This window comes from Melopsittacus undulatus, chromosome 1, assembly GCF_012275295.1.
Source record: "Melopsittacus undulatus isolate bMelUnd1 chromosome 1, bMelUnd1.mat.Z, whole genome shotgun sequence".
Lineage (NCBI taxonomy): Eukaryota > Metazoa > Chordata > Aves > Psittaciformes > Psittaculidae > Melopsittacus > Melopsittacus undulatus.
The window spans coordinates 62561965-62582954 of record NC_047527.1 but is presented as its reverse complement, the minus strand read 5'-3'; the positions used below and the strand labels follow the sequence as shown (position 1 = coordinate 62582954).

The window sequence follows — 20990 nt, the reverse complement described above, 5'->3', positions numbered from 1 at the left end:
TCTTTAAAGTAGTTAATAAAACACATCTGAGTGCGAGTTGTTAACAAGTAGAAGCAACACAGCACTTATGGGAAAAATCTAGAAAATAGGAAGTCAGTTGAAGCTCTGGTTATTTACCTTTCCCTTACAGTCTACCCTGAACCTCCCTACCCCCCCCACCCACACAGCTTGACTACAACCAGTAAATCTATGTTTACACATGATTTGATCTAAAGTAGGGTAAGGATTCCAGTTGAAAATCACAATATGGAAAAGTGCTGCTAAGTACAACTTTGTCTGGTCTTGACATATCCTTGCAGCCTCCACATTTCCCCTGCCCCCATGTTTAGCCTTGCAACCTCCACCCCATGAAATTCTAGGGTTGCACAACCACCATGCACTGCTAGTGAGGCGTATGGGACAGCAGTTCAGGCATTTATGAGCTGACTTTATAAAAGTACTACAAAGTCCAAAAGTTAAATGGTAGCCTTGTAATTCAAATTATATTTTAAAGTATTAGAAAGGAAGCAATGTTTTACATTCAACTGAATGGGGAGGTTTAAATTCAAAGGCCCGCCTGGACAAGTTCCTGTGTGATGTACTCTAGGCTTCCCTGGTCTTGCAAGGGGGTTGGACTGGATGATCTTTCGAGGTCCCTTCCAACCCTTGGGATTCTGTGATTCTATGATGTGCCTTCCCAAAAGTCTCGTCTGAAATAATTCCTGACTATATTTACACTACTAAGTTGTCTTCAAAGGAGCTCTGACAATACTGTCATATTGTTCTCACCCATCTTTATACATGCTGCTATCTGGCAAATGTTCTTAGGACAGCTTGCTGGGATTTGCCTGATGATGTGATAAATGATAACACTAAAGCAGGAGAGACCTATATACACAGAAACATATTCTGGCTTGGTCTGAGCCTACACTTGGAGCTTTCCATCTCCATGGACCACAGATGTCATCCTGAGGCATGTTTTGGCTAAAGTGATTGTACAGACAGAAAAGAATGGAGTTACCCAATCTCTCAAGCACCAGAGAGGTGTGTGTGTGCACTGACATGAAAGCGTATAGCAAAGAGATCTTTGAGCTACCTCTAAGGGTGTTGGTAGAGACACACAGTGTCTTATGCTGCTACACAGAGATAACAAGAGCTTGAAAGAAAGTGTGGTTGTATTGGGATGGCAAGGCACATACTCTGCTGAGCTGTGCTTCTCAGAAGGACTAATTCACATGGGCTTATCCCCAAAGTGATGTAGCCGCTCTGCTTCTTGTCACAGGACCCGCTCTAACATCGCATTGTTACAGAGTTCTCTGGAGAGAGTTTCACCATGTGCTGCAATCCAAAAGTGAGGCTGCAGCAAAGCGAGAAAAGAAACTAGGAGGACAGTCACCCACACTGTTCTCTAGCCTAAAGCTATTTATCCTGTTTGTCTTCAAAGCCCTACATGGTTAGATTAAGCCAAGTTAAATTCCTTATTCTGTTGGATAAGAGGTATTATCTTTCCTTTAAAATGTGTCCACATGTAAAATAAAAAAACAAAGTAAATCATTTCCTTGACAGTAGGGAAACGTGTTTCCTCTCAGAGATAGCAATAACTCATGAAGCTGAGAACAAGTGCAAACCAAGCCAAAGTTCATGCCTGAGGGAATGATTTCCTACCTCCCATCCACTGCAGCAGCAATTAGGACAAAATTATTGCTCGTACCTTCTACAGTCACTGCAATTGCTAGCAACTTCTGGAGTAAAAATGTCATCTTTCCTGTGACGAAAACCAATCTTGTTTCCATATCCAAGGAAAACTTGAGTTACAGTGGAACTAAACTTACACTAAGTTCTTTCTCGGTCTCCAACATCCAAACACAATTGAACTCAAGAAAATGAGGTCACTGAAAGTCCATTATATCTTAGGATAATAGAATTTGATCCATGGGGGACTATGAGGATATTTCAACATCTGGTACCAGGCTGGGCCAAGGAGGATCTTAGCTGCAGAGGAAGGATTGAGCAAGCACAGTACACAGTCAGGATGAACATCACTGGATGTAAAAGACATGCATGTATCAGTCTACTGAAGTAGATAGGCCTATTTTTTTTCCTTGCCACATGCCTACATTTATTTATATTGATGCTATGTGAGAGGCATATTTTGAGCTAACCAAATGCAACCAAACATAGGAAGCCTACCATATCAGAGTGGTTAAAAATGACTAAGCAAGCTGGAGAAAGATGAAGACATGCACTTAATGGTTTAAAGTATTTTGGGGTCTTTCCCTAGCATTGGACCAATACAGCAGCTGTGGTTTGTGGGAACACCTATAAAACCAGCTGTTGTGTGTCTGTGACCATGTTGTCTGGTTTTGAGTGTACTTCTACTATCACCAGAAACAGTGGAACCCTTCCAGTGTCAAATGCCCTTAGGAGAAACCTAGCAGAGATTCCCCTTACGTCAGTTGTCATTTCCAGCTCCCTGTTTTTCTAATCAGTCTTGCTAATGTCAGGAGAAACTCTGATGCTTACAGGAATGTTCACTTGAATGGCATCCAGCAATAAAAAAGTGGCATAAGATATAGATCCAGAATCACAAAAGGAAGTTCTGCAAGAATAATCATAATGATGGTGTATGTCCTGAAGACAGCACAAAGTCTATGCAGTCCAGCCCTCTTTGTGCAGATGACTGACTTGGCCTAACGGCTCTGAGCTTGCGAGATCTGACAATATAAACAACCCACAGCACATGACACAAGTACATAAGGAGTACCTGAAAAGATCTGAAATTTGCTTGTAACTTAGGTTCTTCATTTGCTATTACTCAAAAACTGGGTATAGAATTTATAGCCAGTCTCCACATGTGACACTTAACATAGGTTGCACTAACAGGTTCACCTTGATCTTCAAAGGTGCCAGGAATTCAAGCAATCTAAGAGTCCTCTTGTTCTTCCTGAATATAGGCTTATCCTAAAGTAAATCCTACTTGTAGGTCTCTTCTTCTGCTATAAAACCTGTTTTGTTTGCAGGAAAGAGAAAGCTAGCTAGCACAAGGAGGGCCATACTCTTAAAATAAAGCACAAAGAGGAGATACATTCCTCCTCCAAGAGTCAACAAATGTCTTCCAAGGGTCAGAGATCTCCACATTATCCAAGAAGACATGGAGTACAAAACAGCCTCAGCTATTTGTTGCATAGAATGAATGGTGTTCCAATGAAAAAAGGGGAAAAAAAAAGGGAAGCGCTGGTATAACAATATATTGTGATAAAATGGTCTCTCTGACAATTAAAAATGTCAAAAAAGTCCTAGTCCACTGTTTGAAAATGTGTAATGTGGGGGAGAGTCGATGCGCAGCTTTCTTTCCAGAAATGAGTCCTTCCAGGTCTCAGGCATGAACACACGCAGCTAGTGTGATTAAAGTCTGGATGCTTCTACTAAATTTCACTGATGTTTTAGCACTTGTTGAGATAATGACTTGCAGACAGTAGGTCTTCCTTCAAAGATTTACTTATGTACCACTTACACAGCAGAACACTTTCCTTTTTTCAATTACTATATTGTTATGAATATAGTAAAATTGTAAAGCAGCAGAGAGTGGAAAATGTTTCTTACACAAACAGTCCCTTTTTGGCTGAAACACTCTGAATGCTGTGGTAATTTTAATCTGATGGTTCAATACAACCAGAGGAATAACCTTACCTGCTACCCACTCTGACCATGAAGTCTCCTTCGTGCAAACCATTGAATATGCTGCCCTAAGAAACCTAAATAAGCTGAAAGCCTATAGACAATCTAGTAAGCTATTAGACTGTGGACTACAAAAACAGATACCCTACAGACATTTTGTATGTGTTCAAAAAAGAAAAGTCCTTATTTCTCTTTCAAGAAAGAAATCATTGAGGCATTCAGTTTCAGAGGACAGGACTGGGTGTACTCTAAATCAGTAGGATATGTATTTAAAACCCAACCTTGTAATTGTTAACATATTCAAATGTGTTAGGCATTTCTAGACTCCAGGTATCAGCTTCAATCTAGCTTAGCAGAGAACAATAACTGAAATCCTAAATTTGTAACTCAAAGTACAGGTTTCATCAAAAACTAGATAATCTGAAAGCCATTTATTATTTCAATAATGGAAATCAATACATAAATCGTACCAAGAAAAGAGTGCTGGGAGTGAAGAGATGGAGTCATGTTGATTTGGGCACTTTATCCGGTTCTCAGAGTAGCCTCTCTTATAATCTTTGTTTGTATTTTGAATCTTTTATTATTTTACTTCCTACATCTGTTCTAAATATATCCAGTGTAAAGGACTTGGAGAGAGTCCAATGAAAGGACACAAAGATGATGAGGGGACTAAGAGGAAAGGCTGAGAGAGCTGAAACTGTTCAGGCTAGAGAAAAGAAAGCTCAGGGGTGATCTCATCAGCATGTGTGAAAATCTGAAGGAAGGATGGAGCCAGGCTCTCATCATTGCTGCCCAGTGGCAGGATCAGAGGCAACAGGCACAAACAAAAATGCAGGAGGCTCTGTCTGAACATCAGGAAGCACTTCTTCTCTGGGAGGGTGACCAAGCAGTGGCACAGGTTGCCCAGGGAAGATACAGACTCTCCATCCTTGGAGATATTCAGAAGCTGTCTGGACATGGTCCTGGGCAACTGGCTTCCAGTGGCCCTGCTTATGCAAGAGTGTTGGACCAGATGACCTCCAGAATCCTTTCCAACTTCAACCCTTCTGTGATTGTACGATTCACTAAGACTATGGTTTAAAATTTACGAGAAAGCTTCAGGCTACTGGAACCAACTAACAAACGAAAGAAGAAATTTTCCCATGAAAATGTACCCGTTGTAGGTCATAATGTAACAATAAACTCAAATGTATGAGTCTAGTTTCAAACCCAGTTAAATATTGTTGTGGAATTTTCCTTGCTTATGTAAAGTAAAATGTAAAAAACATATTTATACCAAAAGACCAGACAGAACCTGCCGATCCAGGAAAAGGGAAAACAAAACCCAAACCACTTTACTTGAGATTTTGAAAAGAAAACTCTGGGAAAACAGAAATGTTAGAGGGAGACAGTGGAGGGAGAAGAGATGTCTGAGAACCCCTATACATGCATCGCAGTAGAATATTGGATCCTCAGACCAAGAGCTTTGGTTCAGGTAAGCAGCACTCATACAGCAGTGTTGAATAGCATTATGGTACAGATAATGCATGGAAAGCAATTGCTCTTTGCTTCCTTACCCATCTCAGGTTTTAATTTCTTAATTTTCTGTCATTGTCACTGGAGTGACATGTGTATCACATCAGAAACAGGTCTGTAAGCTATACAGTGAGGACAACAGTACTAAATAATGAAATACTAAAGTAACAGCCTAATCTAAAGAACCTAATGAATGAACCTAAGGAATCTGAATCAAAGTTGTAAGAAGTCCCTGTGTATTTTTGAACTAGGAGATCAATGGCCATGAGCACATCAGGAGCAGAAGAAAGCTGGAACAGACTGCAAGTTATTGAGGATACTGAAAATGTGGCCAGTTGGGAGGAATTCTTTGTTGCTTTTTTCTTAAAAGAGATTCATTGAATTTCCATCGAAGATAAACATTAGTGGGAATTGGATAACACCAAACACACAAATGAGTAAAAGGAAATGACCCACTAGTATAAATGCTAAATCAGAAGAAAGACAGAAACCACACAGTGTGTCCTATCCTGCCAGAACTGGCGAAAAGAAAATATGTATATATACATTCAAAGATTTAATTGAAGGGGAGAAATGGGTTAGAAGAAGGAAAGACAGCCTGGGGAAAGTGACCAAGAAATGTTGGAGCTGACGGTTCTTCCAGCAACAGCAATCCAAGGCACAGCAACATGAAGACACTGGACCTACAGAAATAAGACTCCAACACACCTGGAGAGCTGCAGTGAAAAATCTTGGAGGACACATGTCTAAGGGAAGTAGCAGCAGGATGTTCTTTCAACAAGCCAATATGTAAGAGATAAGTGTAAACTATCACAGTGGCAGTGAAGAGTGGGAAATATAAGAAACAACCATTCTAAAATTCTGAGTTCTTCAATGACAGGAAGCTTGCAGAATATTTTTTTTTCTTATTTAATAAAATAAAGCATACAGGTTTAAGAAGAGAAACAGAAAAGCCAATGCAGAAAATAAGATGCAGCAAGAAAAGGAAGGTTATAAAAAGCATGCTGGAAATCCTTTAAAAATACAAGGTTGGGAAAAGTTTTCTGCTACTCAGCAGAGGGGAAACTACAGACAGTGGGGAGAAAAAGGAATTAGAAGAAAGTTTAAGTGTTTACTGCATCTTTTTGCTTCATCAGTTAGGATTAGATAGATAACTGCCGCTAAATATCAGCAACAAGGTGCCTGAGTAAGGTTAGTTGCATCTGGTGAGACTCATTGTAATGTATGAGCTGAAGCATACTCAGAGCTATTAGCTATTAGTCAATGAGAAATCATGACAGAAAGGGGAGATTTTGAAGAGGACAAATGTGGATTTTATCTTTAGAAAGTAAGGGAAGAAGAAAACAAAGGATGGTAAGACACTAAACTGACCTTCAGCTCCTAGAAAAATACCAGAGAAAAATTATCAAACAACCTATTTGGAAAGACTCAGAGGTAACATGTAGGAATCAACAATTCTGTCAAGGATATGTTGCTATGCTACACTAAATTAATTACCTTCCACAACTGGACATGTGGATGGGAAGAATAGGTATTATACTTCATCATTTTAAAATGGCTATTCCTACTGTTTCATGTTGTCATAAATAAACTGAAGAATCTTCTCGGAAGGGAGTCCAAGCTTACTTAAGAATCCATAATCTGAGATAATCAGATTACCAATTATTTGCTGTAAAGTGGAAGGATGCATTGTACATACTCTTGATTAATCTTGAAAAGAAGACAGAAGCAGAGCAACAAGAATGATCAGAGAAAATTTGGCCCTCGACAAACAAATAACAAAGAGAGGGAGCAGGGTAGGTCTGTTTTGTCTAAAGAAAACTGAAGGAAACATGAGACACCTTCATGGCTGTAAAAGCTGAGGTGCCATGAGAAAAGGGAATAAATTGTTCTTCTACAGAAGGAGGGCTTAAACTGCAATAGGAGAGCTCCAGCTTGCATGTTAGGGATTACCAAGGAATATGTGGAATCACTCACATTGCAGATTTACAAAGACATTAGACAATGACCCTCATAGTGGATTTTTTACTCAGGAAAGTCCATTCTATGTCTGTTTCCTAAAATCTCAAACACTATGTGGAAGCAAATGAACTGACATTTGTAGACAGATTTTTAAGACTCTACAGTAATTCAGTTTAAAATCTATTCATAAATTTAGTCTGAGGCAAGTCAAACAACATGTCTCTATGCTCCACTGTCACTGACTATGGAAAGATCTGGATTACAATTTAAATAGAAAATTTATAGGAACTTTGAATATATTTATTCACAGAGTTAATCTATGACTCTCTCTATTCCTTGTTTAGTCATCCATAAATCTATCCAATTTTCAGCTTTCAAATGAAATGAAGTCTGGAAGTAAGTAAATACAGGGAAGGCACTGAAGTCCGAAATAAACACAGGGAGTCAAAATAATACTGCAAGGGAGATTTTTGTTGGGATGACAGTACTTGTGTGCATGCATGTTTCTGTGTTTGCGTAACAGTATGTGTGCATAAACACAAAATACACGTTTGCATGCATAAAATGTCCAGATGGGAAACATAAAAAGCTATTGAATTAAATAACTTTTTATGTAAATTATGTAGTGAAATACACCCCCCTCCCTTCTTGAGTAATCAAAAAAATGATTCATACTGAAGTCTCTGCATTTGCAATCTAAGACTGTACTCAACAACGCCAGTTACAATTTATTATGAATGCTTATGGCTAAAGCAATTAACATTAATTAATAAAAAGAACTGTCGTGGTTTAAGCCCAGGCTGTAAGTCAGCCACACAGCCCTCTCACTCATTCCCCTGCTTTCTTCCCCACCCCAGCTCCCGGAGGGACAGGGATGAGAATCGAAAGAATATAACTCCCGCAGGTTGAGCTAAGAACAATCCAGTTACTAAGGTATAACACAAACCACTGCTGCTACCCTCAGTAGTAATAAGGGAAATAACAAGGGAGGAGAATACAATACCACCCATCGATACCCAGCCCAACCAAGCAGTGAATCAGCCCTTGCAGGAATTCTCAGTTACATCCTGGGCATGACGTGCTGCAGTATGGAATATCTCTTTGGCTAGTTTGGGTCAGGTGTCCTGTCTCTGCTTCCTCTCAGCTTCCCCTCCTCCCTGGCAGAGCATGAGACTCACAAAGTCCTTGGTCAGAGTAAACATCACTGAGCAACAACAAAAACCATCGGTGTTATCAGAACTGTTCCCAGGCTGAAAGTCAAAAATACAGCACTGCACCAGCTACTAAGAAGGAGAAAAAATGACTGCTACTGCTGAACCCAGGACAGGTATGATGGAGGAAAGTTTGAGTGACTTATCACCATAAGTTTAGTTACACTAAGAATTGAAAGATGAAGAGCATTATGTCCTAGTTGTAACTGTATTGGTCTATCTAAAATGTCATAACCATATTCCCCACATGTATTGAGAAGCTTATGTTAGCTGCTTCTCAGAAAGGATCTGAGATGGTAAAAGAAAAAGGTGCTATTCTTTTTTACATTTATTTACAAAATTAATGCCTATGCTAGAAGGAAACAATTTAAACAATCGACACAAGGGAGTTGGTTTTGAAGTGGAACAAAACCACCTTTTTTCCTTCAGTGGAAAAACTGAGAAGTACGGGGTACTAAAGGATGTATTGTCAAGAGTGGTAAAGGAAGACAGACTATAATTAACCAATATGGAATATGGCCAAGACAGAGGCCCAGCAAGCTCAAGTGGTCACAGCCACTAAGTACCACTCCACTCCCACAGCAGCCCATCCCAAGGTAGATTTTTGTAAGGCCAAGTGGCCAGCACAGCTTCCTGTAGCAATTGTCACCCAGCCTAAGCACTGGTTCAGATCTATGCTTCTTTATTCAAGAGAACTGGTGAGACTGGAAGGTTACTGCTGCAAGCCATTTTGAAGTAGTTATCAGGAAAATGCAAAATGACTAAATGCATATAGCTTGGGGGGAGTGGGGCTATTAATAGAGCCACTGTCAACTGATAACAGAGATGCGAAGACTGTAAACCAAGTCGACAGGAGAACTGATGTGAAGTGAAAGGAAAACATTTCTGAGAATGAGGGAGGCAATCCACTATAGTGACTTAAACTGAATACTAGGCAAATCTGTCTCAACAACCAGATCTAAATTCTGAAAAGAACCAGGCCTTTGCTTAAACAAATTAACTAAGATGAACTGGCTATATGCTTCAAGGTACAAACCTGTAATAGTCACCAATGAGGGATTATATGAGTGATGAATATTCTCTATCACCTAATACCTTACTCTTTTCAAAATGATTTTCCTACTTAAAATCAATATGGTGAAGTCACTCCACTCCCTTTAACTGGCTATTGATCTTTACAAACGCAACATCTGTGCTACACACCCAGTACTGCGGAGTAGCTACTGAAAGGACACCTAGTGGCAAATAAATGAGCATGTTTAGAAATCTCTGGCACTGTTGGAGGTGTGTAATTATAATTATCATGGGAACTGCTGAACTCTTCTGTGTTGAATCTGCAGTGTCATGTATACCAATTTATGTGCCAAATAGCACTATTCATGGGTTTTAAAAAAATGTGTTCTTACAAGTGCTTTTTAAAAACATGGAATTTAAGCTTAACTTCCTTAAAACTCACTGAACGTTCTGTTAAACAAACGATGCATGTGCCTGTGTGTTGTAAGAATATAAATCTGAATATCCTGAATCTCCACTGGATCAGTTTTAGGAATATCAGGTAGCTGAACAGAACTCATTACAGATATGTTTTGCTTGATAGTCAAGCCAAATTTCAGCTTGCTCATCACTATTCCTTGGCCCCCCATTATGTCACTCTAAAATACCCTAAGCAATCCCTTCTCTTCTCATCTTTTCCTCCTATGAAGACAAGCAGCTGAAGCATATAAACTGTACATATTTAAGCTAATTTTACTCTTTTTGTTTCTGTCCATTCAACTTCACAGTCACTTCTTGCCTGTGTTTATTCCAAACCCCTTAATATGTACTAATGCCCTTGTGACCAGGAGATGCCCACAACAGAAAGCTGTATTCCAGATGGAGTCATGCTGTTCTCATGCAGAAAGGGATTATAACCTTCCAGTGTAGTGACACACTGCCTCTGGGCAAACAGACCAAAATCCACACTTGGCTTTCTTGTTTATGTCAACATATCAAATTACAAGCACAGAACTATTTGCTGACCACTGTCCCTCTTCGATTACTTTTTTTATGTTCTTTTCCAGGTTTCTCTTTCCTATTGAACACCAGGTCCTCTCAATTAATTTGCTCTGAGTGAATTAGTACTGATTTGCTAGGTCATTTTTTCCAGATACGTTTGGGGGGGGAGGGGTGTTATCCCATTTTATAACATTTCTGTATGCCAATGCTCTGTTCTCTGTCCTCACAACATTTATAACAGCTCCCAACTTAGTACCATCCTTTGATTTAAAAAGCCACAAACAAGCCATTTCTGCTCTTCTATCCTTTCTCATCACAACAAAGACTGAATCACTGGTGTGGCTATTTTTTGTTTGCTTTTTTAGGTGTCTTCCTACTGAAGTTTCTGTTTAAAAAAGTCAGATTCTGCCTTACTTCTCCACAACTACAGGGAAGTAGATTGTGACATCCATTAAGGACGCTGCAGTTCCTGCCCTTACCTAAACATTAGCACCAGTTCCTCACCCAGCTCTGTTTCCATAGCTCACCTCTCCTCCACTCCACCCTTCTGAAGCTCCAGCCTGCTCTCCAGTCTTAAAATGGCATGTAGTTTCCTTCCTTTACTATAAACAATGCTTTCTGTAACCTTAGTTTCATGATGTAAACATTTAAAAATAAGAATTAAGGGAACAAAAACTATGTGTTCAATTAGGTAATTTGGGGACTAAATGAAATGAAATATCTCAAAACATGGAACATTTCAGAGTAATGAAGTCTGGCTTTGCTTGTTTTCCTTTTATCCCATCCCTGTAAAAAAGAAGACAATGGATCTTAGAAACCCTGGCAGAAGAGTAGTTAAAGGCAGCTGAAGGCAGCTTATTGCTTGTGAATCTGAAAGAAACTAAAGTAAAGCTCAGAGGAAGGAGCCGTAACACTCAGGTATGTGTCCAAAGGGAAAGAGAGGCACTCTGGAAACTGCAGGGTGCTGGAGGCTAGGCAACCAGCTGCCACAGTTAACATGGGAGTCTCCTGCTACAAGTAGTATTACCATCTGTAATCTGACGTCAGCTTGCAAAATGCCCTGAAATCTGCCAAAGCTTCTTCAAACTGGCATTTCTTTTATATTTAACTATATTTTAAAAGCAAGAAACTAACAACAAATTCTCCAAGCAAAAAAACAAATAAAAATATAGGGCTCCTTTGTATACACTATATGTAATAAGGAATAGTAACGGAAAGGAGGAAAGAGTAGTAAAGGAAAGATAATGTCCAATAAAAAATGCTTCTGCTCACCTCTCCATTCCATCTGTAAGTATTGGTCAATCATACTCCTTCAAATAGGCTTTTTATTATTATTATTGTTTAAATAGCTCTAGAGAGGATTTTTATTGTTAAATCCCTAATCTGAATTTTGCTCTTGTGAACTCTTCAGCAACAGAAAAAATGAAAACTGTCTGCAAATCTGGGAAAATTCTTATTATGTACATCTGAACACACACATTTGGCTTTCATTGTGTAGTGTACCAGACAGCTACAAACACAAAGTGTAGCCTATTACAGCGTTAGTCAACACTTTAAACTTTGGATCTCACTTATCCTGAAAGACAGTGACCTTTCTGGCCTTTCAAGCAAGCCTATTTCCTCTTGGCCTACAGCCGACACAGGTAATGCAGTAATTGTTTGACTTTCACATCGTCTTTAAACAGGTATTGTGAACATGCATGATAATAGCTTCAAAAAGGCAGCTCAGCGTATGTACAGGCATTACACCTGCCCCAGGCCTATTTGCTGGTTTAGGGGCTTTACAGTCATGTTTTCCTGTTTCTGAAAGCCTGCTGGGGAAGGGTGAGGGGTATTCCAGTATTTAGTGAAAAATACACAAACAGCATAGAAGGAAATGCACAACATTTCCAACACCACATCCCAAAATAAGTTCAACGACAGGCTGATTTTTTTCTTCCTTTCTCTGTACAATACTACTTGCTAATTTTACTCAGGTTTAGTAGAGAGCAGCAATAAATGAGAGGGAGATTTTAGTAGGATATCGATATCTTAGAGACCTACCTTGGAAGAAACTTTTGACTCGGAGATAGCTGACACTAAGGCGCAAGACAGAAAGTTTGTCCAGCTTCGATACGATGTCGGGTGGAAAAGGCAAGAGGCTGGCCAGATGGTCCAGTTCCGCGTTCAGGCGATCCCTGTGTCTCTTTGAAGGATTCGATTTTTCATTCCCAACTGCAGGCCTTCTGTGGTGGAGAACACATTTTGATTACCTGTTTTACCTCCAGATAGTACAACCAGAGACTGAGATGTTGTCTGCAATTAGTTGGTAACAGGCATATTTAATCTAGCTGGAATTAAAATCTTTCTGTCCCCTGCCAAAAAGAGAAAACCATTCTTCATTTGCCATACTGCAAAGACATGGACATTGGCCTCTTTTTCCACACCTGCCCAGTGAAAAACAAAGAACTGATACCCATTACTCAGGACCCTCTCACCCTAGGGGAATGGTTAATATCTTCATGTTCTGGTCAATAGGGAAAAACAATTTCTCATCTATGTTGTAGAAATTAGGGTCAGAACAGCAGAGGAAAATTACCATGACTAATGCATGAACCCATTGAATACCCACTGCATTCATTCAAAGCATCTTAGATAGTTTAACAACTCCAAGTTAACCTGTGGGTCAAAAAATAAGTAAGAGCCTGTCTCTTGACATGAGTTTAAAAAGTATGGGAAGCGGGATGAAAATATGTTCTTTCCTCAAGCTCAAAAATAATGCGAACATACCCACATTTACCTTGCTACACCACTAATAACAAAGATAAGAATATGGTTTCTCTCCTAAGAGCATTGGTATTCCTCCTACAACATAAGGACTGATGCTACTCAGATTTTTAAGCCAAGCCCTCCTAGTCCATCCCCATTTCATGTCCCTCTCATGCAGTAGACAAGACCGGATACCTCAGAAAAGCTATTGTGGAAATGCATTAAGATGAAATACATGACAAATGAGGAAGGTCAATTTTGGTGTGCCTGCTGATATTCTTCTTACACAATGTGTAAGATGCTGTTCTCATGAGGGAGAAAAGGAAAAGCTGGTGTACTTGCACACAATGGGAACCTGATTTTTTTCTAGCACAACAGCAAGAGGTGGTCAGTGCTGAAGAACTGACTTGTCTATTAAGCAAGATAACCTGAGTGGTAAGTTTGGGAAGGTGGTTATCTCCAGCAGAGAGCCATTGCTGGACCCAGCAGTGGCCAAGTGCATTATCCAGGAGTGGGCCACAGGCCACTGGAGCCATAAACTGCATGGGCCGACAATATGAGAAGAGGGAGTGCTATAGGCCAGTGCTATCGCTGAGCTAGCATCAAACCAGGGGATTTAGTACTGTCTGCTGGTTCTCCATGCACTCTTGTAAATGAATGCCCATGTTCAAGTTCTTATTGTACCACATTGCCACATTCCTCCTGAGGCATTTCTCAAGGTCTCTTATTCCTCCAGAATAAAAAACATTAGGGGAAAAAAAATCAATGAGGAAAAGATGGAAAAATACTCAAGAATGGGAACTGGTAGGAAAGGAAAATATGGGTGTGCTAACAGTTTCCACTTTCACCTCACTAAAGCGAGGATCATAACCATATGTATCTTAACTGGTGCTCCAGTGGAGAACCGAAGGAAAACTAATTATTTGCAGCACTTTACTACTGCATTTCCATGCTCCACGCATTTACTGTATTTTTCAATAATAATTTCTGAAGTTTAAGCATTAGTATTTCACAAGATGGTCAAAGGCTTAAATGACAACATTTGCATGTTCCCCTCTTATAAGTGTAATGTTAACTTATCATTGTAACTGTGGTTTAAATAAATGTTGTGCTTACAGAATTAGTTAAAAAAGGATCAATGTTTTGTGCCTGTGATGGTTGCCAATTGAAAATCTCCTAAGGCAAAGTAGGCATGAAAAAATCATGCTCCCTTTGAGAGCCTCACTTCATTTTAACAGGACACATTGACGGACAGAATGAATGAAAATATATTTGAGGTAGGTGTCAGTGAAAATAGGTAGTTCCTGCTTTTTCATTCAAAATTGCCAATACTGGTATGTGGCCCTTCAATAATACAACGAGTTGCTTTCAAAGACATCAGGAAGATTTTGTTGACTGGAAACAACACAAAGCTTTCCTGCATTACAGAGAGCAAAAAAGCAGCAAATAATGTAATCAACAAAGTAGGAATACTCTTTTTTTCACTTTTCCAGTTAACTTATACTCTTTTTACCAGAAAGGTTGTACGTATTGGGCACTAATTTTTGCAGTAGACACTGAAGCTCAGCCACCCTCACTGTGACCCCAAAAGGATGTCTCACCTGTGGAGAGCAGTAATTCTGTGGGAATATAGCCCATAACTGAGCAGCAGCTGAAGAATATTAGCTTTTACTAATTGCTTTTTACATCTGACAAACCAGCTGAAGCAAGGAAGCAATTTAGGAGAGAAAAAGAAATTAATTCCAATAAGGAAATTTAGACTGATGAGTTCAAGGGGCAAAAATTGTCAAGATTAACATTGAATAGAAATAGAAATTGTTCAAGCCTACTTGCCACATAAAATAGTGACTGCTCTCTGACAGAGAGGAATGGTTTGAGGCCATTATGCACACTGTGTTTGCACTGAGTGTAAGGAACAGTTTTCTGGAAATTGCAGGGAATGCTGTAAAAAGACTACAGGAGAAAGTTCAGGACAGAGTCTTCCTGAAAACTTAAGGAAATGATTCAGTAAGGGAGTGAATCCAAACAGAGGTTTGATGTAAGTGGCAATGAGGTGCCAAGTGGATGCGATTTTAAACAATGCAAGTTCCATGGAAAGGCCAGCTTAGCTATCCATAAACAGAAAAGGGCAGGCAGGGAAATTCTTCAGTGGGCCCTTCAGAGGCAAATGGAAATCCTAGCCCTTATTTTGAGCTGAAAGTAGATAGTGCTTGTGTTTCTGCTAAACTCCAGATTCTCAAACTCTGTAGCACTCACTCAATGATACCTTTTTTACTCTGCTTTTCACGCAACACTACTACAGTGAAGTAGCACATGTAACATAAAGCGGGTATTTCCTTCTTTGCGTTGTTAAACCATCCAAATCCTGCTATACAGTTACAAGTCCTTGTACATGTACAAGACCCATATCAGCCGTTCCTGTTTGGTAGGAACTGAGTGCGGGAGCTGGTGCAGAGAACTTTTTCCGTTTTGGTAGTACGTACGCAAGGCACTGAGCCATTTGTGCTGTAATGATTCAGTGTGCCTATGACACACAGACTGCCACTAGTGTAAACCAGTTTGGTGAGCTTGCAGAGGAATTTCCTGCAGCTACAGCCCTGTCTGCTGCTCTCTACCCTCTGCGGGAGCCCTACCCTGTTAATGAAAAGTTTACTCTGAATAAGTTTATTAAGTATCCTTTAAACGAGCAGATGACCTAAACTGAGAAAAAGCTAATTATTTACTACGATGGCAAGCATTTGGCAACAAGGGAAAGGGAAGAGGGAGACCATAAGATGCAAGAGATAGGTAGGCTAAGTACAAAGTAACAGCAAGATGATTCTCATGAAGGCACTGACCAGCACCCACAGGCACTGAAATGTGCTTGAGCATTGCATAGGTATCCTGGTAGAGCTGAGCTCCAGTGCCAGCTGTGCATTTGCAGATGTTCGGCATCTCCTACAAACCAAAAAGACCAAATGACAGAAAGCTATTTGAAGGAAAGGAGGACCTCTGTCACCTTCTACGTCTTCTGGCAAAGCTTCACAGCAAAGAAAGGTGAAAGCAGAACTGATGGTCAGGAAAACATCAAACTGGTAGAGCAAATGAGAGGTGGGATAGTGTAATCTCAAGGAAGAGGAAGGGCTATGCCACAGAGGACCATAAAATGCAGATTAAGAAGCAGGAGAGAGCTGCACCTCCTGAAGTCTCTGTTTACCCTGGCACTGGTACAGTTCTGGCTGAACTGGGCAGTTTGGAGCAGTTATTGATACACTCAGAGCTAGGACAGCTGTAATTTGCCTTTAAGTTGCTGTAAAACATTACAAGAAACGTTTTGTTGGAGGGAGAGAGTTTTACAAGATGCCAGGGCTTGAGATGAAGAAGTGGCTGGAGCTCTCCAATGGTAACAGCATTGCCTTAGCATTTCTAATATAAACATTAATTTCAGCACAGTGATTTTAGTTTGAGGTTAAAAACAAGATCTCTTTTAGGGTTGGGTTAGTTTTCAGATGCTTGAATTACCAGTAAAATGTTAGATTCCAACAGGAAACAAACACTTGGTAGAAAATGTTTCCTTTAGTCAAAAATCCAGTTCCCTGGCTGAAAATCATATCTGATGGAAAATTTTCAATCAGTCCAAGCTCCAGGTGTTTGAATTGAGTCCAGAAAAGCCAAAATATTTTAGTGTAGACCACATCTAATGGGGTTTGTTTGGCAGCTTTCTGGGGCAAAAGGAGGACAGCTAGGGGAGTTTATTTATTTGCATGTATAAAAGTAGAACTTAAACCCAATGTACAACCTGAAGAATGGCAACCTAACAAAGACAGTTTCTCCTAGTTCTATGTAGAGAAAAAGATGCAAACGTATTAGATCCTCTAGTAAAACAAGTTTTCCACACATTCTTCCACAGTATTGTGGGTCTCTGAATTCCCTTAAACACTTAAACAGGGGAGTGACACAGTAAACAGTGAGAGTACTGAGGCACTGGCACAGGTTCCCCAGAGAAGATGTGGCAGCCCTGTCCCTGGCAGTGCTCAAGGCCAGGTTAGATCGGGCTTTGAGGAACCTGATCTAGTGTGAGGTGTCCCTGCCCATGGCAGAGGGGTTGGAAATAGATGAACATAAGGTCCTTTCCAACCCAAATCATTCTGTGATCCTGTAATTCTCCTGTGGAGCTTCTTCATACATTTTTGTTACTGTTCTGTAAAATTACCTCAGAATGTCTGTACCTGAAAAGCCATGAACATGATGAGCAGTATAATTCAGTGACATCCTGTATTAAATGCCAGATGCAGGATCACCACCTGGCATGATCACAAAAAGCTGACAGAGAAGCAGAGAGTTGCCCTCCTGGGAGTCACTGAGTATGGGTAGATATGAACATCTCAGTTGTTCTGCAGAGGGGAAATCTGCACTTCTGCCCTTGGAATCCTAACAGGCAAAAGGACTAATCCACAAATCCCTACAGAAATCAAAGTATTCTGCTCAAACTGGCACCTGAGATTGCTTATTCCTTTGTCAGGAGAAAGTTAAATTCTAGAGGCTGTTAGTGATAAAAACTGAGGACCCATCATAAGGACTGGCCAAAGAATTCTCATCAGCTTTTATTCCTGTGAAAAATTAGGTTTTTCAACTGAACAAATACCTGTCCCAAAATAGGTGGCAGCATCTACCATTATTCATTGTCAGAATGGCAAGGGGAAAAGTAGAACAAGGCCATTGCAGAAAATCCGCTATGCTACCAAGTAAGAGAAAAAAACTGTACTAAAAATGGTACAATATGGGTGAAAATCGTTATTAAATTCCTGTTCAATCAATAGGCTTTGTCTACCCTTCTAAATTCAAGATAAATGATTTGAGGCAGCATAACAGTAAGGATACCTCGGAGTCCTGAAATGTCAGTAAGATTTGTAGGACTGAAGGACGTAGACCATGAAAGGAGCTCTGTCAGCCAGTCAGTCTTGGTCATTCAGAGCCTCTTTAGATGAGAGTTAGGAAGTCCCTGAGTAGGGGATGAGCACAGGAAAGGCTTACCAGAGACCAGGCCCACAAGCAGATAAGATTTGAGGAAGAGACCACTGTTACCAGGAACTGAGAAACCATCCTCAGCAAGTGATAAGTAACTAACCACAGAAAATAGAGGGCTGGCTTCAATGTGGGAGCTCAGTATTATAATAATCCAAATGATTCCCTTTGCTTTAACCAAATTCAAGTTTCTTAATCAAAATGTTCTATGTTCTGGCTGGACAAGCTCATGCTCAGGTACCTCTACTGAAAATAGCAAAGCTGTATTCAAGGCAGCATACTGCAATGGCTCCTAAGGTGAAAACTTGGTTCCACCAAAGTATGTTGGATTTTGCTTCTGATTTTGTTGAAGTCAGAATTTCAAAAAAAGGCTAATGAGGACATTTCCACCCTTTGACAGGAGGTTGTTCTCTTAACCATTGCAGTTATCTAGAAGTGACCTTTGGGAAAATTTCTAGCTAGCATACACACTCCAGACATGAAACTTAATGTTTCTCAGAGCAACTGCACCTCTCCCTCCTTTCTCACAAAAATGATGCTCCGTGAGCAGTTCTGCACAGAGGTAATTTCATGTACTAGAGCAGTCCACACCTCATGCAGTTATAAAGTTAAATATCCACATCCATACTTGAGCAGTAGCGCTAAATGTTACATACGTTTTGGATTTAACACTCTGATTTTGCATGAAGAATCATGTTTTTATGGCATTATCTTTGTCTATTGAAATTGCCACCTATGATGCATTTTGCACTAAAAGAGATATTTTTAAGTGGGAACAAGTATGTGCAACTACTCTCCAAACCCAAACAAAATCAACAGATCTCACTCAAACATTCAGAGACACTCCCCTTTGACTTTGGACCAATATATACAACTTTAAGCCAAGCAGGTTATTTTTAGAAGCTCTGAACATGCAAAAATAGGGAAATCTATTTTAGTTACCTTTTCATCCTTAAATCATCTGTGAAGGCCACCAGTGCTACTCCATAATTTTAACACAGTAAAAATGCGTGTTTCATAACCATATAATCAAGTGTAGCACAGAAGATGTGGGATGATTCTATTAAAAACCTTCATTTCACAGAGTGGTTCATGGCATCTGGAAATCATTTTACATTTGAGCGATAGTAGCCTTCTTCCCCTCCCATTTCAAGCATCTTGTAGTAACAGCTTCCATTGCTTTTTTTTCTGCTTTGCCTTCACACATACAATTCCTCTCTCCTGCTTTTCTCCTAATGAAAGCGACCCCATAGTACATAGTGGTTTGAAAATGATGTATGTTTTATGCAAGAAGTGAGTCACCAGTACGCTTTTTCAGTTGGCTGAACTGACCCACTTTCCAGGCTCGCACATGTTGGCCGTAGTGATGCCCCAAGCAAGGCTAAGCCAAGGAAGGGGGAAGCCAGCACACACTGGTGCCACTCGACATACAGCTTCTCCTTGAACAGGCACCAAGGAACACAGAAGTGCAGCTGGAGCAGCCACCCCTTCAGCCTACTGCCCAGCTGACATTTAGTCCAGCACTATCTTCTGACTAGGAAAAAGCACTGTCTGTCTCCTCACAGCAGGGTACTCTGTGTACACAATGAGTACACATTGCAGCTACCACTGGGCTCCTACTGGGACATAGTGACGGGTAAGGACAGTTTGACCCACACTTAGCATCCTTTCTGGAGCCAATCTTAACCATGAAAAGCCAGCCTCCCAGCCAGGGGTTTCTCACTGAAGAGAAAGATATTAGGTTTCTCCTGTGCTTGTGGACCATAGAGGAAGGAACTCCTTTTACTGCATTTCTAGCACATACATTTGGAGGGAGATACCTCCTGATGAATATGATACTTAACTGTTTCTGAATGGGTTTCCTCCTTTTTCTCCCAGCATATAGGCATTCCCCCGGAGGAATCATTGTTTGGATGCTGCAAAACAAAAGGAGTATGTTTCTTAGTTTAGAGGTTTCTGGATTTCATATTGCCGTACAAAATGACAGCACTGAGAAAGTTCAGCAGAGGAAAATGTTTGTTCCTCGAGTGTGGCATTCAACAACACTAAAAAGCATGGTGGCATTAGTTAAGATAGAAGATTAAGGCTTATTCCAATTTCCTACCTTAATATTATTAGAATATTGATGTTTATATTCAGTTTTCATTTTTTCAAATTAAGCGTTCCAGATATGGTATAAAATGGGTATAAAATACATCCTGCTTATTGTATACCCAAATTATTTTCCCCTTCTGGGCTCATTTTTAAACTCAGCTAAACAAATAAGAATGAGTAATACTACCCATCATCTTCTGCAGGGAGGATTTCACATCGTTTTTAATACAAAGGAATATTGTCTTCCGTTACTGACACCGTGATAAGTAGGATGCAATTATTCAAATCAGCATTTTTCCAGGTCCTCACATCCTCATTTTTAAAGACTGAAAGTTTATCTGTCGGCAGCTTGAGAAGTGACACACAGTACTGTGGTTAGCACTAGGACCCAATGCAGTGCTGATGGAGGTGACAATTTTCAGACAAAACTTAACCTTATTACTGCTCCCTTTCAGCACATTAGCCTTAGAGACTTTGCAAGCTCTGAAACAAGTCTTTACGTTCAGTTCGCTTAAGTCTTCTGGAGATTAGCTGGGTATCAAGGTCTCTTGATTTTCCTGTATGAAAGAGTCTTGCTGTGTGCTGTTCAACAGCGGGTGCACAATGCCTGAGAAGTTATCTCAAGTGCATTTGCTGCTTTGTGTAAGATGTAAAAAGAGGAGCTTCTATGTCACTGAATCAGATCCCTTGCTACTGAAGAAACGCATATCGTGTAATGCAATCATAAACTTTCATTTAAAAACTGTTTAGAGGAGCTTTGCTTTCCATTGAGAGACAGCTTTCTGATAACTAGAAACCTTTTGC

The 20990-nt window shown here is 40.1% G+C and overlaps 1 protein-coding gene across 1 annotated transcript in view; it reads right to left on the bottom strand.

The window, feature by feature from the left end:
* The window catches only part of AHRR (aryl hydrocarbon receptor repressor), a 69937-nt gene extending 49939 nt beyond the window's left edge, over nucleotides 1–19998 (bottom strand). The window contains exons 1-2 of the mRNA XM_005153421.3: nucleotides 19937–19998; nucleotides 12384–12565 (exon numbers count right to left, since the gene is read on the bottom strand). Of these exons, the coding sequence (XP_005153478.1) occupies nucleotides 12384–12565; nucleotides 19937–19998 (244 nt within the window). The remainder of the gene's footprint in view (nucleotides 1–12383; nucleotides 12566–19936) is intronic.
* Between the last annotated feature and the right edge of the window lie 992 nt (nucleotides 19999–20990).